Source organism: Callorhinchus milii, unplaced genomic scaffold (assembly GCF_018977255.1).
Source record: "Callorhinchus milii isolate IMCB2004 unplaced genomic scaffold, IMCB_Cmil_1.0 Scaffold18, whole genome shotgun sequence".
NCBI classification, from domain to species: domain Eukaryota; kingdom Metazoa; phylum Chordata; class Chondrichthyes; order Chimaeriformes; family Callorhinchidae; genus Callorhinchus; species Callorhinchus milii.
In genome coordinates, this window is record NW_024704759.1 from 2,147,939 (window position 1) to 2,167,990 (window position 20,052).

The window sequence follows — 20,052 nt, forward strand, 5'->3', positions numbered from 1 at the left end:
TGTTTTGTCGTTGTGCTTGGGTAGAGAGTGCCCAGTGCTATGAAGTCAGACCAGCTGTATTCAATGTTAACTGCAGGTCACCTACGACATGCTCGTGAGATACAGTCTGTACGGAGTAAACCCCCACCCATCACTTCTTCCAACTGCCAGGAACATTGCTGATTTGTCATAAATAAATTGTAAAACAAGCAAAAGAAAAATTGTCATATTGCTCATATAAACTCATCCAAGTTGTCCAATTGGTTTCCTCCTCTCCCCCAGCCGACTTCTACGAGGACCTCACCCCAGTGATCGTTCTTCTCATTCTGCGTGCGAGAGCCTGGATGAACAGTGCTTGTTGTCAGGACACTCAATGGGGAAGTGGGGGCAAAACTATCTCCAAGATCAATCCTGCTCGCAACTTTTGAGCCGGGGTCAATAGTTTGTGGTAACAGAGAATTCTGATTGATTTTTGATACAAAATACACAGGTCAATTCATTTTACGGTACATGCTGCCAAGCGTTTTGAGACAATGTGACGTGATCAAATTCAAGGATTATTATTATTCCCCCCCCAAGAAACAGGCCAAATTGCAGTCTCCTTTTCCCTTCCGCCTATCCCCATCCCTGGTGTCCCCGTGAATCAGCGAATTCTACACAGATCAGGATTGATAGCTGGGGTTCCCAGCACTGAACGGCAGCTGCATTCTATTGATGGTTGCTTTGACCGTGGTGTCGAGGAGCCTTGTAACACTTTTTACAAATAGCCGAGCCCTGAGTTTCAATAATAATAATTATCACGCTGTTGAGACGCCCCAAAGCACTTCACAGAATATCCTGTAAAGTGTATTGACTGTATATCTTATGGGCGAAATGCAGTAGCCATTGCTCACAGCAGTGTCCCACAAACAGTCATGGATTGAGTGATCAAATTATTATTATTTTTTTCAAGTGGCAGCTGTTCAAAAATAATTCCAGGGGAAATGGGCAAAGGTTCAGTCAGAACACTCGCTCCTGTCAGTTTAATTCCGTTTCTTTTAACAAGTCACTCTCAGCTGTGAAGGAAGCCCAGAGTGTATAGGTGCCAACTGGGTGGCATTCGGTACATTAATAGGGTGACGAGGTGCCACCTGTTCATAGCAAAGCCATATAATCAAAGCGGAGGTTTGAGAAACGTTGACGGACAGAGATTTTACCAAACAAGCGACCGCATTTCCCCCAGGGTGATTATCACGGCGTTTAATGTTTAGCAGAATTCTTTCCCACCACAAAATCCCAAGTATTTTATTAACGAAAGCACTCGTTGTCAACTGCTCTACAAAATGCCTCTAGTTAAACAAGCAAGAGAGACCATAGATTCCTCAGCTAATCACCTCCCTCACAAAGTGCTGGAAAAAGCTGAATGAAAACTCCCTTCTATCCCTGTGGTGGAGCAGATTATGACCGGTTATTTGAAGCCTCCAGCCTTGTGCCTGTTTTTTTTTAAAAAAAGTTTAAATCTGCTATTATAGTGGAAACTCATAGATCCTAGATTTACAGTATTTCTCAATCCCTTCCCCCCAAAAATAATTATGCTCCAAAACTCTGGAACACTTTCTCTATCCCCCGACTTGTTCTTTCCTTCACTATTTTCAGATTGCGCCCATAGACCTTCGTCTTCAACCACGCCTACAGTCACCTCCACGCTTCCTCTGGCTCAGCGTCGTGCTCTGCCATTGTCGAGCGCTCTGGAACACTACCCTGTGTGAGGGGCGTCGTGCAAATGTTGTTGTTCTCGTTCTCAAGAGGGCAGAGCTGCCTAGTAGGACACTTACCCACTAAGACACACAGAGAAGGAACATCCCGGGTTCAACTGCTGCTCTAAAGCCCATCGCAGCTACGATAACAAAAGGGGTGATGGATCACAAATCAGCCTCCATTCATGAACCCACCAGTGACAATGTCCAGACTCACATTCTGGACAAGTTTCCAAGAGTGCCACAGCCCACAGTTATCAGCAACTAGGGAACTGCACCAAGTACCAGTCATTGACAGGGAAAGAAAACAAGCTGACTCTCTGTCCTGATGTTCTTTATCTGTACACAAGGGGTGATTGATCAGCAATTAAGGCAAACCTTAGAACCTTCGCCCTGAAGTGGAATTTGAGGTCAGTGAGCAGTTTAGCACCTAAATTGTTGGGTTATTTAAGTAAAACACTCCACTCCTGCCACCAATAAGTGGAGTCAAATTTGCACACAAGACAATGAGTATTGCTCAGAGTGGTTCAGAAGCCAGTAAACAAGGATATTCAGAGCAAATTGAGCACTAAGTTTACATACACATCAGATGATCCCTGAAAGGAGTTATTGTTTAGAAACACTACTGGATGCAAAACACACACACTTGCCAGAAGGAAACCGACAACAGGCCTGATTGCATCTTAGATGTGATGACGCATGTTTTCAGGTAGGTCACTGACAAACTGAGTCGGTGTGAATATATGCAAGGTAAGTCCGTGCCAACGTGTACTGGGCACTTTGTATGATGTTTAATAAAGGCAAAAAGGAATTAAAACTGGAAGCTCTCCGAGTTGAACTAACATGGCAAACTTGGGTGAAAATCTGACTGAGCGTCATGTCAACAACAACAACAAGATTTCATTTATAGAGCACCTTTCATGTCAGGAGGATGTCCCAAGGCGCAGGACAGTTGAGTCGGGACCCGAGCAGGGGGGAAATGGTCAGGGTGAGGGGAGGGAGTAGAGAGTCGAGAGGGGAGCTGAAGGCACGGTCGAAGAGAAAGGTCCTGAGACCGGCCTTGAAGGAGGAAAGGGAGGAAGCAAGGCGAAGGCACTGGGGGATGGAGTTCCAGAGCCTAGGGGCTGAAGGCCCGGCCACCGATGGTAGGGCGGTTGGGGGGGGATGTGGAGCAGACAGGAGCCAGAGGAACGGAAGGTACGGCCAGGTAAGTAGGGGGATAGTAGGTCGGAGAGGTAGGAGGGAGAAAGGCCGTGAATGGCCTTGTAGGTGAGGATGGGAATCTTGAATTTGATGAGCGGTTACGAAGATGCCATTTGCATTCTTACCTGAACAGCTCAGTGAGTTCCCCTTTGATCACGGCCACGAGTACTGGGAAGCCAATGCAGGCAGGTACCAGGTACAGGAGAGCAGGCTGCGAATTGGACAAAGAATATCTTGATTAAACAAAAACCATCAACTTGACACAACTTCAACCATGGAACCAAGACAAAAGTAGCTTTCTTTAATAATATAACGATATATATATATAAAAATTGCTCTTGAAAGAGCCACAGAAATTCACGACACAGAAGGTGGCCATTGGGTCTATTGTGGGTCTGTGCTGGTTCTTTGAAGAGCAATCCTTGCGCACACACACAAACTACCTCCTGAGAGCAACCCATTCACTGGAGAGTTATAAACAAAAGATATTAAACCAGTCAGATTCAAGTTTATTGGCGAACTCACAATCAACACTAATAGAGGTTTTTAACAAGCAGCGACAGCCGACACACATTAAACTCAGGGTAACGCGTGCAACAATGTCAGTCGAGATTTAAATGCATTAGACATGGTTGCAGCACCCCCTAGTGGATTAAAAACTTTCCAATCACACAACCGAAGCAGAATTGATCAAATAAATACCTCGGCGCGGATTAGAAAAACAGAAAAATAACTAGAGGCACCTAGATCAAGTTAAGTCGTTAAAAAACAAAACATAAGATAAACATGAGTTGGGGAGAGGCAGGAAATCAGCGCTGCCATTCATGGATACCAGAAACACAGAAATTTACAGCTCAGAAAATGACCATTCGGCCCATCCCGTTGTCCGTGTTGGCTTACGCAGTCCTTGCATATAATGCCCCTTTCCCCACACCGCTGCAATTGACTTTTTTTAAAAAAAAGAACAATACTGTGTTTGTAGAGGAGGAAATATTTTTTAAAAATATAATTCTGGTCAGTGTGTGCAGACAGCAGAAGAGTAGGAACAAGCATTGATCATCTTTCCAGGTTTCATTTCAAAGCTTGACCATAAAGTGTGACGCACCTGAGCATGTTTGAACGTGTGCATTACAAAAATAGTCAGCCCAAGGCCAAAGATGTAAGCCAAGAAGCTGGTGTAGAAATACGTCCGGCTATTCTTCTTCAAACTAGGGGGAGAAAAGAGAGAAATGAAACAAAGCTGGTTGGCAATCACTGCTCACTCTGTGGTAGATCAGTTTTCAACACCAGGAATGAAGATTAGTGAAATTTACTGTAAATACACACCCAATTCCAGCACCGAACTCACAAACACTGAGTAAAGACGAGCATTGATTGTGAAAACAAAAATTTGTGTAATAAACACTGTCTCAACCATCAGAGCCCCCCGCGCCCCCACCCACTCATCTGTCTTTAAGTACAGCTTTAAAAACTACTCCTTGAAACACACCTGTAACGACCTCCTCTTTCTCTGCGCAAGACCCTGTCCTTGTAAAGACGTTACCGTGATGGGTGTTTAAATGCAAGTTGTTGTACTTGTTATTTTTGTGCACACAGACTTCTCAAGCTGTGAAGCGTATTTACTATGTTAAGAATCAATAGCAATCTCCTCAAGATACAATAACATTCTTAAACCCAAACTGACACTCCAGCCTCACTGCCTTATCAGTCTGCAGTATCTGATTGTCTTGTTATGGTTTGCCGACAGTCATCGCCCAGGTCTATTTCCCACCAAAACTCTGTTTGTCCTGTACAAGTGGAAGATTTCTGCTCCACACAGAGAGTTTCAGGTCATGCATTCGAGCCGCTTACCTGACATCGAAGCGCAGCAGAAGAGCAATGAAGATACCTAAAGTGTAAAAAAAAAGATTAATATTCCTCCCTTGCATCACAATGAAACATAGGAACAGGAGTAGGCCATTCAGCCCCTCATGGTTGATCTGTACCTCAACTCCATTTAACCGCCTTTGCTCCACATCCCTGGATACCCTTACCTAACAAAATCTATCGACCCCAGTCTTGAAAATTTGAATTGATCCTGCATCCACAGCCTTTGTGCCTTGTTGGAAGCTAATATCCAGCCTTGACCATATTTATATTGGTCATTAATAGACAACATGGCATTCAGACTATCCTGTAACATTTGGCTTTTAGTTGATTACAATTCTTGTGAAACTATGATGGTATATAATGCAGTGTTAGGGGTGCATTGTACTCCAAAGATATGAAAGTGTAGAAGCGTGTACTTTGCAGCTAACTCCACAGTTTAGCTCACTTAGTTGCACTCTAAGTTGGTACTAGATGCAAATGGGAAACATTCTCTAACGTATATTACCCCACCCCCACACACAGATTTCTCACTGCTTCTGCAATTTGACGTATGACTACACAATTCCCAGTCACTCTCTGGCACCACACCACATGCCCATGATTCACGTGTGAGTCGATAATTCAAAGTGATTGAGCCTCAACAGCAAACGTCATCAGGCTGGCACAGCTGAGACAGATGCTGTCCCCACCTGGTGCCCACACATGAACACCTCCCATGAAATTCCTCTTCCCTAGGCCAATCCTGGAGATCCCCCAAGGCTAAGATTACAACATTTTTTACTTAATGAGACCCCATTGAACTTGAATGACGAGCATTTAAAGCAAGTGTTAGCGCCATACACCTTTAATTTGTGAACTTCATTTGATTCATTCACACTCCAAGAACAAACTGGACAGGCACAATGGGCTGAAAAACTGGAATTCTACACAAGTCACAGAATGTTTCTCAACCGTACAAATCAAACTATTTTTGGCCAGTGAGCATTTTGTAATAAGTTTGAGGTTTGGCTTCATGGAGGGTTGGTGGTAGTGGGTGAGGTGAGGAAGCAAGCCCATTGGAAAATCCATGCATAACACAACGGAGGGGGGGTAATGTGACTTGTCAACCCATGACCCTTTGTCCTACCACTGCCACTCAAATCTCCCAGTGTCAGCCCCCAAGCCAAACCAGCGCTACCCAAGTGGATGTTCTTGGAACCTCCTTGTGGTTTTGATAATATAAAACATATTGTGTTATGAAATGCTACAAGCTTGGAGAGCCCATGTTAAGATATCAGTACCTGGAATAACAATATCGCCCAGACCAAGCATCGCAAAGTTACTGGCGGCAAGTCCTTTCTCCAGAAAATCTTGAGGGAAAACCACTAAGAAAAAAACAATTAAAATCATTTTACTGACAAGAGAATTAAAAACGGCATGATACAGTACATATTACTGTTTTTAATTACCTGTCAGTTGTGCTCACGCTCCATAAACGTACTTTAGTTACACCAGTAGATGTTTGTGGAGAAAGATGGAAAACAATAAGATAGTGAAAAATAATGAATTGGATAGGCACTTGAAAAGGAAAAATTTGCAGGAGTGTGGGGAATAGAACTGGGGAGTGGGATTGATTGGGTAGCTCTCCCAAAGAGACAGCACAGGCACATGGGCCAAATGGCCTCCGTCTGTGCTGTATTATTTCTATAATCCTTTTCTCCACAATCTGATGGTTTATTCCCATCGACAGTGTTAGTTAATGCATCGTTGAAGGTCTGGCTAGCAGATACCAACTTTCCTCGAGTTTTGTTTAGCTGAGGTGATATCCCACTTCTCCGTCGAATGCAACCTCCCTTCCCCTTAGCAGAATGACTATCCCTCCCGCAAGTTGCTGTTGAGTGCCCCCTTCCCAAAGTGGGTGAATTAAAGAACCCGGATTATGGTTTAAAGCCTTGTGTTCCATAGGAGGCTGGTGTTTGGGAAGAGGGGGCACTTCATGGCATGATACAATACAAATTACATTTGTATAGTGCCTTTCACGTTGGGAAGACGCCCCAAGTCGCTGGACAGTCAGGGATTTGGACTCAAACGGGGGTCTGTTGAAAAACAACAATTTGCGCTGTACATTCCAATGGCATATTGGATAAACATACAGCAGCTGGGGCAACCATCCTACAGCCCACAATCAGGAATGTCTGGTTGTGTAGCATCTCATTCCAAGCTGGATAGCGCACAGCGAGACTGGCCAACCAGCAGCCATCTGGTATCCACCCGCCAGCAGAACAACATGTATTTTGCTGACAATTTCCAATTCCATTCCAATGCAGCTGCAGGGATAATCAGCAGGCGAACAAAAAACAAGCTTAATAAACATGTCTCCTTTTTCTCTCTCTGCCCCCCACCCCCACCCCCAACGAAGGCAGGAGTTTCTAGAGGTCATTATGGGGTTTTAGCCTAAGTTTCTCAGTTTTGCAAATTTTAACCAGGTACAGGGAGAATACTGATCATGCAATAGTTGGGACTTTCATCCTCACTGAGAAACTGTGAGCAATTTCTTTTTAAAATAATCAGGAATTGCTCCTTCTTGTGGCTATTCATAGGAGATGCGGGGCTTTTACTGCACTGAATCTTAAGTTAAGTTGGGGCACATTAAAGTCTGAATACACTGAAAAAAATCACACTCAGCACTGACAAATAAATGTGAATCATGGACCATTACAACTGGAAGAATAGCCCTTTAAATAAATGTGAACATGATACAGCGCCCTCTAGGGCACACTTGGGGTAAAGCAGGACTCATTTTTCTCTTAAATTTGGATGAGTTCCTACACAAAGCCACGTGACAAAAATACAACTTGGAACATTGTGCTTTTATTGACCACATCAGCACAAAGAAAGTAGCCCTTTCGCATCAATTTAACATATGCTGAGTTTTGAAATAAGCCCAAATAAGATAACGATTCCTATTTTTTTTAAAGTAATCTATTTTCTTGTAAAACTAGATGAATGAATTAACTGTATAAGCCACTACAAAGGTAACTTCACGTAGAACCAACTGTCAAGTACGAGCACTCAGGAGCTGCGAGAATTGGAACAGGCAGAATCTGGAACCTTAAAAGTGGCTGAGATGGCAACAATAAAGCCTTCTGACTCAATGACAGTGCTGACTTGTCCTGGGAATGGATGCAAGGGCAAGGTCGAAGAGGTGGTATAATAGCCTAGATTTACAAGCTGGAAACTGATCAAGCCATCGCTCAGCTGCGTTCAGTTTTTATTAGGCTGTGGTAACACAGTCTGTGTCTAATCCAAACCGCCCGCCAGCCATCAACATTAATCAGTTCACCATCTTGATAACCAACGTTCCTTCCCCAACCCAATAGCTTGGGCCCTTTACCAAGCCCTCAGGCTACTGCACCTGGATTCCACCAAGCACCCACACAGGTGACCCATTGAGTCTTTGTGAGGAAGTGGTTAACAGACTCACCATTAAGCTACAGCAGCCAACGATGACTGGGAAATAAGGCTGTCAAAATTGGATTCCCACCTTAGCTTCAGTTAGTATCAATTTACAGTATCTGCTCTAGTCCTGAAGAGAGATGTTGACTCACAGTGGAGTGCGCTTTTACAGGCCCAGTGTGCTTCACCCACAAGCACTGCTCGTGCAAGTTAAGTAAGGGCAAAAAGGCATCACAAATGAGCCCAATGCTGGCCACAGGAGGGTGGGGAGTGGTGAGAGTAAGAGTTGGAGAGGAGGAGCGCAATCGGAATGCCTACTTGGTGAATATCCTGCTAAAACGCACTGGGCTCGAATGAAAATGGTGATTTGAACCAAGGTAAAGGCACCCAACATCTGCAGTGCAATATATCAGCGTCTACGAGAGTGTGTGAGCATGCTGTGTATTGTGTGTGCGCGCGCGCGCGAGTGTGTGTTGACAACGCACCAATCCATCACCATAGAATTAACCAAAATCCCAAATAATTGCACCAATTAAACTCACTGCAGGTCATTCTGTACATTAACGTGGTTTCTGAAAACACTTACGTTTAATGGGCGCTTCAAATGACCTGGCTACAGTCACCATGACATTTGTGCCAAACACCTGGAAAAAGAAGAATAAGTGAATGCTGTTTATCAGCACGACAATTGAGTGGGTAGATGGCAATAACTTGTAGCTAAATCCTTATCTGCCAACTCACTGCAGGGAGGCAAATATAATTGAGCACTTGAACATTGTGTGCTTTTTTTTTGCTGGAACAGTCAGTGTGTTAAAACACTTAAACTCAACATTCAGAGCATAAAGCAAATACATTGCAGTATAAATCCAACATGGCATGACTGGCACTGGTGTTGCATAAACTCCCGACTCCTGTTGACAGCTTATGTGAATAAAGATATCACTCGGTACAGTACTGAGCCATACAGACAGACAGTCAGTCGCTGGGTCAAATCTCTTTGCTGAATTAACTGACCTCACCTGGAGGCAGCAGTGGGAGAATGGATAAGACAACTGGTCTCAGAACCACCTCTTTTACTAACCATCACCCATCACCTCCTACTGGAAAGGTGCTCAGTTGCAATGTCCCCTACAACAACAACATGCACTTATATAGCACCCTCCATGCAGGATAGTGTCTCACAGCGCTTAACAGTGGTGAAACCGGACTCTGAGCCGGGGTGGGGGGAGGGAAGAGAAGGTGGCCGTAAGCACAGTCAAAGAGGTAGGTTTTCAGGCAGGACTTGAAACAGGGGAGAGGGGCAAGGCGGAGGGATTGAGGGAGAGTGTTCTAGAGTTTTGGGCCGTAGTGGCTGCAAAGGCGACCTCCCCTGGTAGAGCGGAGGGTACGAGGGAGGAGCAGGAGGCCGGTGCCAATCGAGCGGAGGCATCGGGTGGTGGATTGGGGATGGTGTGTTCTGAATGAGAAGGTTGGAGAGGTAGGGAGGTGCCAGGGAGTGAAGAGATTTGAATACAAGCGTGAGGATCTTGAAGTTGATCCGTCAGTGATGGGGAGCCATCACCTACAATCCAATAGGTAGCACAAGTGACAACCATGGTCAAGATTCACCCCTTTGGGGGAAGGAGAGGGAAAAGAGACTAAACTCAATGACAGATGTGCTTTAAGCTTAAAAACCGCACCCCATTCCCATCATAATGTTATAAAGGAAACTTAAAAAGGCAAATTATATTTTAAGGTCAACCACAACACTTCTCAAAGTGCACTTGACAAATTTAGTGGTAGCAATTGAGTGGGGAAATGAGACATTTAAAAAATGTTGACCAAAAGCATAACTGAAGGAAGAAACACTTACCCAGAACACATCGTAGATAAAAAGTCCACCCAGGAGAATGCAGCCTGTGCTGACGTTGTTCAGATGCAGTAGCTCAACACCGTTGAGAGAAAAGGCTAATCCAAACAGATTGTTGGCAATCCAATGCTGCAACAGAGAAGGATTACAGTTAAAACACACACACAGATAGTCAAGTTTAGCACATGTATAAAATCTTGTTACTCTATCCTGAGATTTGGAGTCCTGTAGCTCAGTGGTTAGAGCACTCGCTTTGCAAGCGAGAGACCTAGGTTTGATTCCCTGCAGGGTGAAACCTTGGACAAGTTTCCTTACTCCACACACCTGATAATAATCCCTCAAGAAAAAAAAACACAATAAATTAGTCATTTCAATCCACGAACGTTTGTGGGACACTGCTGTGCGCAATTGTCTGCCACATTTCACCCACAAATGTACAGTCAATTCACTTTACAGTTTATTTTGTGAAGGGCTTTGAAGACGTGAAAAGCGCTATATCAAATGTAAGGATTATTATTATATTATTATTTATCTAAAGCAGTTTTGCTGATGAACTGATGCATTGATGTTTTTTGCAGCTGGAAAATATCAGTAAAGACACACTAAGTGTCTTACCTGCTTGACTTAACTAGTACAGGTTATGCTCGTTTCTCAAAAGTTCCGATTTCCTCTAACCCCAGACCACCACAGAATTACTTTCACAGAATCTGCACCGAACCACAGAGGAAATCGGGCAGCTGACTATACAGTATTTGAAATGCTCAATGTTACACAAATTAACTATCCAAAGCGGTGGCAGAGAGCAGTCCTATCACAGCATCATGATGTCTGCTATAATGGTGATAGCAGGCATGGTGTAAACTCGGGTTTTGATCTGGTTTGCTCTGGTTTGCCACCACGGAGAGGAGAACAATTTGTATATCAAACCTAAAATTGGACTTGAAGTCCTAACAACTACAATAAGACAGTAATATTTGAGCCTTTAGTCAGGAGCTGGTGTGATGTTTTTTAATTAACAGTAATTGCTGCTTTGCTACCAAGTTACTGTATGGCAGATGGGCCTTTAGAGAGATGAGACATTCTCTATGGAAAAAGGAAACACGTTCTCCTTCCGCCCCAATTTCCTCCGCTTCTACCAATTCTCTCTCCTGAAGGCACTTAGTTTTTTGCTTCTATTGGGAGTATGGTTTCAATCACTGAACCCATAGGACAATACTGTGCAAGTTTTGAAGACAATTTGGCTGGAATACCAAAGGAGGTTTGGGTGAAGAAGGCTTTTTCAGTCCACGTGATCTCATCAGGAGGGATCCCCAGTTAAGCAGTAAACCAAAGAAAAAAAAAGTTCATATCCTAGATGCAATCTTTTTATTTGATTTAGCATCAATTTCTGCATGCATGCAATTCCCCCTGGATGTTACACTAATAGACCAATTAGTAATAGTTTGGAGACGCATTAAATGGTGGTTGACCCAAAAGCCCAAGAAGTCTTTATTGCCAGCCTGCCCTGTCCCATCGTTCATCCCTTATACGGGAAATGCTAAACAATACCACAATCTGTGTCTACATGCCACCTACTTTGACTGAAATTTTGTCAGGGTCAATACATTTATATTCAGTCCTTCATTTTTACCAGGATGGTACCAGGAATGAGGGACTTCAGTTATAAACCTAGCTTCTCTAGCCTCTAGAGAAGTAAGGATTATTCTCCTTAGAGCAGAGAAGGTTTCGCCCACAAATATATGGTCAATTCACTTTACAGCATATTCTGTGAAGCGCTTTGAGACGTCGAGAAGACGTGAAAAGCGCTATATCAAATGCAAGGATTATTATTATATTATTAAGAGGAGACTCAGTAGAAGTTTTCAAAATGATGAGGGGATTCGATAGGGTGAACAAGGAGAAAATTTCCACTGGCAGGTGGGTCGGTAACCCGAGGACACCAATTTAAAATAGTTGTTAAAAGAAATAAAGGGGAGGTGAGGAGACATTTTTTCACACAGTGAGTTGTTGGAATCTGGAATGCATTGCCTGAAAGGCTGGTGGAAGCCGATTCAATGACAACTTCTAAGAGAGAATTAAATAATTATTTGGGGAGGACAAGTTTGCAGGGCTATGGGGAGAGAGCTGGGGACTGGGATTGAGTTGGATAGCTCTTTTCAAAGACATAATGGGTCGAATGGCCTCCTTCTGTGCTGCATAATTCTACGATTCTATGATCAATAGATTAGTATTGATTTAAAGTTCTAGAAGACCATATCACATATAGATTTCTAGGCTTGCCAGCAGAACAATATCTAAATTATTAAAATATAATAATAAAAAAACTATTGCTGGACGCGGGAAGAATACTGTAGTGGTTTTGAAACCTTCATCCAGCACATTTGCAGTTGATCTGTACTTCTCTTTGCCATTCACAATTTTGATACGCGAGTTCAATAGAAGTCAACCCAAGATACAAAACAATGTTGCGTACCTACAGCATTCACAGAACTAGTTTTCAACCTTTCTTTTAATACAATCGCTTCATCTCCACAAAACCTCAAAGTTTCCAAGGGACCATTTTTCATTCACTGAGAATAGCTATTAATAGCTCCGGAGACATTGAAAATAATCATGTCACCAGATGATCACACTGGTTGAAATCATATTGGAAATTTACGAGTTCTTTGTATAGAGTATTTTGTGTTCCTATTTTGAGCACAAGATATCCATTAAGGAGCAGCTGAAAACCAGCTGTGAAATCAGAAGCCTAGTTTTATATTGGCTTTATGTTGTTTAGGATCTGCACAGAGTGAAATGAACTTCACGGGACACAGTTACTGTACTGGACTGGAGTGAACAGTCCAAGGGCAGGTCAGCTTTGAACACTGGAGATGAATGAACGTCATCTTTCTTCATTCTTTGAGCATTGTGGAGTCCTGTAGCTCAGTGGTTATAGAGTACTCACCTCGCAAGCGAGAGACCTGGGTTCGGTTCCCGGCAGGGAGAAATGTTGGGTAAGTTTCCTTACGCCACATGACTCTCAAGTTTATCTAGCAGTAAGTAGGAACCTGGATGTTAGTCGATCGGCAGAATCCTTTTCAAGGGTAATAATGCCTTAGAGAAAATTGGTCACTCAATCCATGAGTGGGACACTGCTGTGTGCAATTGGCTATCACGTTTTTCCCACAAAATATAGTCAATTCATTTTACAGTAGATTCTGTGAAGCATTTTTAGATGTCCATGAAATCCACCACGTGCTCCCTCGACCCCATCCCTACCCCTCTCCTTAAATCCCAGCTCCACCTCCTTCCCCCACTACTCGCCGACATCATTAACCTCTCCCTGTCATCTGGCACTGTTCCTTCCCCGCTCAAAACAGCCACTATCACCCCAACCTAGAAAAAACCTTCCCTCGACCCATCACAGCTATCTAGCTACCGGCCCATCTCAAATCTCCGTTTCCTATACAAGGTCCTTGAGAGAGCCGTTGCCTCCCAGCTTCGCTCTTTCCTCTCCTCTCACTCCCTCCATGAATCCCTACAATCGGGTTTCCGTGCTGCCCAGAGGAGAAGTCTGAGGAGATGGAGCAGGAGGAGGTGAAGTGGAGACTGAAGTTGCCTGGGATGATGAGGCAGTCGGAGCAGAGGCAGAGAGAAGCAAAGAGAATGGAGATGTCAGAGATGAAGGTGGGAGAGAATTTTAGGGGGCGGTAGAGTAAGAGAATTTTCATAGAGAGGTGGGAGGGATGGTAGAGGGTAAGGTGTTCGAAGGAGGGGATAAAGCCGGTGGAGTAGGAGGACAGGACAAGTGACGCGCTGGAGATGAGGGCCACACCACCGCCACGACGGTTAGGACGTGGGGTATGGTGGTAGATGTAGCCGGGTGATGTGGCCTCAGTGAGGGGGAAGGTATCACCTGGGGTGATCCAGTTTCTGTTAGTGCCATGATGTCAATGTTCTCATCGAGGATGAGTTCATTGATGGCCAGGGTCTTGTGAAGATGGAGCAGACATTTTGAAGTCCAATGCGGAGTTGGCAGAGAGTTGCGTGGGATGGGAGAGGGTAGTGGAATGGTTGGGAGGGTGGGTGGGGATGCAGATGAGGGAGGAGAGGTTAGTCCCCAGGGTCAGGGGTGGCTTGCGGCGGAAGTGGGAATGGGACAGTCGGTGTGGTCGCTGCTGGACACCTCAAGGCTTGATTACGAGAACTCCCTCCTCACCAGACTTCCCAACTCTTCCCTTCACAAGCTGCAGATCATCCAAAACTCTGCATCTCGTGTACTCTCACGCACCAGGCTCCGCGACCCATCACTCCCACCCTCACCCGCCTCCACTGGCTCCCATCCCTCAGAGGATCGAGTGCAAGATCCTCATCCTCAGCTTTAAAGCCATCCATGGCATCACCCCCTCCTACCTCTCTGACCTGCTGATTCCCTACCAACCTGCCCGCTCTCTCCGTTTATCAGGCTCCGGCCTGCTCCATGTCTCCCGTCCGACCGTCCTACCATCGATGGCCGGGCTTTCAGCCTCTCTGCCCCCACACTCTGGAACTCCATCCCACGGTCCCTTCGCCTCGCTTCCTCCTTCGCCTCCTTCAAGGCCGGTCTCAAGACCCTTCCCCTCAACCGTGCCTTTGGTCACCCTCCCACCCCTCTGCCTTCCCTCACTTCTACACCACCCCTCCTCCATGCTCAGGCCCCAACACATGACTGTTCAGCGTTTTGGGACGTCCTCCCGACGTGAAAGGCGCTCTATAAATGTCACTTTGTTGTTGTTGTCTCAAAGATGTGATAAGGTGCTATATCAAATGCAATGATTATTATCTTCCTCGGTTACCCCCAGCTTGGGTGCAAATCCATGACTATCCAGCGTCTTGGAATGTACTCCCGACCGATAGGCACTACCCAAATGTATTTTGTTGTTGTTAATTATGAGGTCTGGAACTAACAAGGATTTATGCATATGATCTAGCAAGTGAAGGGAGTAGTGACTGGACAGCAAACAGGAGCAAAAATCATACCCCCCACTCACCCCGAGTTTATTCAGTAGAGACTGGGAGTCAATACCGAGGCTCTCTTTATAGTTGAGTACATGAACATACAGAGCCATTTGATGAGACCCAGACAGCAATGGGTTAACCAGAACACCAATTTACCAAAATTTGATTATTGAAGCCCATTTGATCGATGAGTTGTTCTTACCTTTTTCAGCAAATACCAGACTCCAACTACACTGCTGAACGCAAGGCAGACCAGATCTTTTGTGTCAAACTCATAATTGATGATTTCTAGGAAAACAAAATATAATAGCTATATATATACATACACAGTATATTAAAAAANTATTTTCTTCTACACCGTTTCTTGAAACTCCACAGGCTCAAGGTCCCTCCCAGTAGCTTTGTCCAATGGGCATTACGTTTAAGGCTGCATAGCAACCCTTGACAGCATTGAAGGAGAGAAAGAAGATACTATTCTTATCATTAGTTACTGCCAACAGATAATGCAACTTGCTCTAAGTGGACAAAATAAAATGATTATCTCGGCATCCAGCATATTTGATTGGAAGGACAGTAATAGCTTGTTCTACAGGAGATGTGGACATTAATTCAGCAAAAAACATCCCTCAAATTGAATCTAAACTTTGCACCAGCAGTCAGGCGACTGGTATGCATCAACTTAGTCACATCAGAATCACCCGTTAAAAAGCATGATAAGCAAGGACTGATCACAGCACTTCGTTTGTTTGCTTATATCACTGCTGGGTGGTTTAATACTTAAATATTTTAGTTCTAAACAACTCCCCACATTCAACATTCAATAATTTAACCATCTAACGAAAGCCCTACAACTAAATGGACAATTTCAAGCAATAAAGTGGCTTCCCTCCAGGTCTGCTCTATTGACAGCTGGAGGACAACAACAACAACTGGGATTTATACAGTGCCCTCCATGCCAGACGGCGTCTCAAGAGCGCTTCACAGTAACGGATCCCAGGACCCAGCCAGGTGGAGGGGGAGCCAGGTGGAGGGGGAGAAAGGTGACCAAAGGCGCGGTTGAAAAGAAAGGTCTTCAGCAGAGACCTGAAAATAGGGAGGGAGCGAGGCGAAGGGAGTGAGGAAGGCAGTTCCAGAGCCTCGGGGCATAGTGGCTGAAGGCATGGCCGCCGAGGGTGGAGCGGAGGACTCGGGGGACGAGGAGGAGGCCAGACCCAGAGGAACAAAGGCAACGGGTACTGTTTTGAGGAGTGGAGGTCAGAGAGGTCGGGGAGTGCAGGGACTTGAATACGAGGGTGAGGATCTTGAAATCGATCCTCTCTGGAACAGGCAGCCAGTGCAGTCTGGCAAGGACTGGGGTAATCGGGGAGCAGAGTTTTGTGCGGCTGAGAATGTAGGTGGCAGAGTTTTGAATGATTTGGATTTTATGGATGGTAGTGGATGGGAGACTGGTGAGGAGGGCTTTAGACAAGAAACTCCAAGTCTCTAGCAATGTTATTCTTAAACAGCCATCAAGGAAATATATAAGTTGCTAAATTCAGTTTAGCAATACTCATTGCTGCCAATTGGATGAAATGTTAAAACTGAGGTCTTGTCTGCCTCTTTGCTCTTTGAAATACAGACAAGCGATCTTTTAGATTGACCTTTACAGGCAGACAGAACCTCAGCTTGCGTCAGCCTTGATTGAGAGCTCATGATCTGGAATGGGGTTGAATCAACAGGGTTCAAACCTTCACCCAGCAGTAAGAGATGATAGGCAGAGCAAACAATCTGGTCAATTTTCACTTTGTTCCAATACCGTACTTAGTGCAGTTCAAAAGGAAAAAGTTGCATAGTACATACCCTCCTTCGTTTCCCCGGTTCCCTGAGTAAAGAGCAGTTGGTACTGCTTGTTGGGGAGATTAGTGGGATACACTCGATTCATTGCTGGACTGAAACAGAAACAGAAACTCTAATTATTCCAGTTATTACTTTTCACTGAAACAACCCACTTTTATGCTCTTCTAATAGTGAACTAATCAATAGCACTGAATCTTTACCCTCTATCTCTTATGTGGGCTACAATAGTATTGCAAGAGTCAGATTTATATTACAAACTGATTTTTATATTAAAATGCCTTGTCTTTCTTGACTGCTGCCGACCAACACCTAGGTCTGAGCCAGACACTGGCAGATGCACCATCTTCCATTTTCCCCGATGCGGAAACACATACCCTCCACCCAGAACCCTGACAGGCAAGTGGCAGTAGGTTGTGAACTAATACACAGTGCCTGCATTGAATGCCACCAAAACATTTATTTTTCTCACAAAGGTTTATATACAAGCAGCTTTTGAACACTACCCTCCGTGAGGGGCGCTTTACAAATGCAAGTTGTTGTTGTAGCATCAGACAAGAGTGCCTGCTCTTGACCAGTGACCCTGTTAGACAATGCAAAACCAGGCTTGTGATGAGTAAAGGTATATTAAGATTTACAAGCACCCATAGAATGTTACCCAGCAAGTGTCAGTGCTTTCAGGGTGGAAGGAGAGGAAAGTGGAGAAGGGGGAAAAGTGTACAGTGATTAACTGATATGGCTTATGGGACTTTTCTTTTCCTTCACCCTTACCAGCCTTCACCTCTACTTTTTCTTTTAAAATGCAAGCCACGGAGGCTGACTTAATTTTACAGAGCTAAATCATTGTCAAAGAAAAAGAACCAAATTGTACTGTGAGACACACAAGGCAGCCCTTCACATTTCTAACAGTCTCCATCAAAAACCCTTTCCCATTAATAAGAATGATAACAATAATCCTTGCATTTGATATAGCACGTTATCACGTCATCAAGACATCTCAAAGCACTTCACAGGATAATAATAATTGTTGTATTTGATATAGCACCTTATCACGTTGTTGAGACGGCTCAAAGTGCTTCACAGAATATATTGTAAAGTGAATTGATTGTATATTTTGTGGACGAAACGCAGCAGCCAATTGCGCACAGCAGCATTCCACAAACAGTGGTGGATTGAGTGACCAATTTTTAAAAAAATGTTTTTTTTTAAATTGAAGGGATTACTACCCCTAGAAAGGATATACTGCAAAGTGGATTTTAAGCGCTTCGAAACACTGTCCGACATGGAGGGTACTATATAAATGCAAGTTATTGTTGTTGATTGACTGTTAAAAGGTCATTGTTATCAACAGTAAAAAGGAGCATTTTACCTGAGTGTGTGCGACAGAGCCAGGATACCCAGTATAAAAAAGTAAATAGATAAGAGCAGGTTAATGTACTCTTGGGAAAATATCTAAAAACAGGGAGAGAAAAAATGCAGGAATTAGGAAAATCAAGTAATGCGACTACAAAAACAGGAGAGAGGGCCACTTAAAACTAAAAGTTCATTGTTCTTGGTGTGGAACCAAGGCTATTAAATTGAAGAAAAATTTCCATAGAATTTCAATACATATTCTGCAGGTGCACATTTAAAAGATGATGATGTGCCTTCACAAGACAAATCACTGCACTACCACATACATCTCTTTCAGACAAAGTGTTGTCAAATTCAAAGGCACATCATCAAAGTCGCATAAGGGCACGTATGCTTTGAGTGAAGAGGCACTTCACTGAATCCATTTTATGTCACAGGGCAATAAATGCAACTGAATAATTTTTTTCAACCAAGATTGTTTTCTGAATTCACACAGCTACTCAAGATATCACTGAGATACCGTCATTCACATCACCTGAATGATCACATAAGATACTACATTCAAAAATAATTTAAAACTAAAAATTAAAACTCATTTGGGGGAAACTGGGACATATTCCACCATGTACTTTAATAATAATAATCCTTGCATTTGATATAGCACCTTATCACGTCATTGAGACGTCTCAAAGTCCTTCACAGAATATACCGTAAAATGGATTGAGTGTGTATTTTTTGGGAGAAAAACTTTGTATATTACCTGAAGCATTCACAAAAGATCTTAGAAAGAATCTCATTTTCATGAAGGCTAAGAGAGCACTAACCATTTTAAAGCAGTCACAATTTCAATTATTTGTCAAAAGCTATAGACGTACAGCAGGTTTCTCTGGACACTCTTCCATAGTTTTCAGAATGATTACAACAAACCTTAAAAGAATGCATGATACCTTTGTAACAAAGCTCTCTCTATCGCCCTGTATTCAGCATCTATCCGAGCTTCCACCCCAGTGAAAAGGATACAATTAAGGTTTGCGAAAGATACAGAATCATTGCTTAGATTAACTGTCACAGTTATCAAACCTCCCTTCCCAGAAAGAAAACCCGTGGTATTCCTGTGCTCAAATATAGGGCACTTAAACCCTACCTACATTCATCCTAATCAACTCAACCTGTCTCATTAACCTATTTTCATTTTCACTCTGAAGGACTGGTTTCCCAGTCAGTGCAGAGGCATTAAGAGAACATAATTAATACATTTGCAAATCATCTTTGAAAACAAAGCTAAAATCGGCAATTTCACAGTGGTATTTAAACCTTGAAAAAAAGGGAAAATATTCACTACAAAGTCAAAAGAAAAACTTAACAGTTAGAGATACACTGATGTCGATCCTCTTCTCAATCTTACTGAACGACACTCAAGGGCCTCATATCTTTATTCCATCATTCCACCCTGGTTTTACAGCCACTCACTATACTGATGCACAATTAGCTTCGGGAATTAGGTGCATTTATAGATGCAGTCTGCTACACCTGGGAAGATGCTTTATTCAAATAATACATAATGCTTTTTTCCCCGTAACTACCTTTACACATTGTCTTTGAGATTGAAACTTAGCATTTTCAAACAAGTTTGACTTTAAAAACAAACAACTTACTTTGAAAAACAGGTAAAGACCAAACAACGTGCAGCTGGCTATAATGGGGAATCTGGCTGCATCTCGACTTGTAATAGTCTCTGGCATATCTGAGGAATTCTGTAACACAAAATCAAAGCAATTCATAATCACGGTGCATTGAAATGGAAATCGTAAAATT

At 43.5% G+C, this 20,052-nt stretch overlaps 2 protein-coding genes across 3 annotated transcripts in view; one reads left to right on the plus strand and one right to left on the minus strand.

The window, feature by feature from the left end:
• Positions 1–5,015, plus strand: part of dynlrb1 (dynein light chain roadblock-type 1) — a gene marked incomplete at its 3' end in the record, with an annotated part of 137,919 nt that extends 132,904 nt beyond the window's left edge. The window contains 1 exon segment of the mRNA NM_001292587.1: positions 4,972–5,015.
• The window catches only part of hm13 (histocompatibility (minor) 13), a 29,150-nt gene that overhangs the window by 7,165 nt on the left and 1,933 nt on the right, over positions 1–20,052 (minus strand). For both annotated transcript variants that reach the window (XM_007908651.2, XM_042341788.1), the window contains exons 2-11: positions 19,893–19,991; positions 18,254–18,336; positions 16,891–16,979; positions 15,254–15,339; positions 10,075–10,200; positions 8,809–8,866; positions 6,068–6,151; positions 4,770–4,806; positions 4,024–4,126; positions 3,044–3,129 (exon numbers count right to left, since the gene is read on the minus strand). In XM_007908651.2, the coding sequence (XP_007906842.1) occupies positions 3,044–3,129; positions 4,024–4,126; positions 4,770–4,806; positions 6,068–6,151; positions 8,809–8,866; positions 10,075–10,200; positions 15,254–15,339; positions 16,891–16,979; positions 18,254–18,336; positions 19,893–19,991 (851 nt within the window). The remainder of the gene's footprint in view (positions 1–3,043; positions 3,130–4,023; positions 4,127–4,769; positions 4,807–6,067; positions 6,152–8,808; positions 8,867–10,074; positions 10,201–15,253; positions 15,340–16,890; positions 16,980–18,253; positions 18,337–19,892; positions 19,992–20,052) is intronic.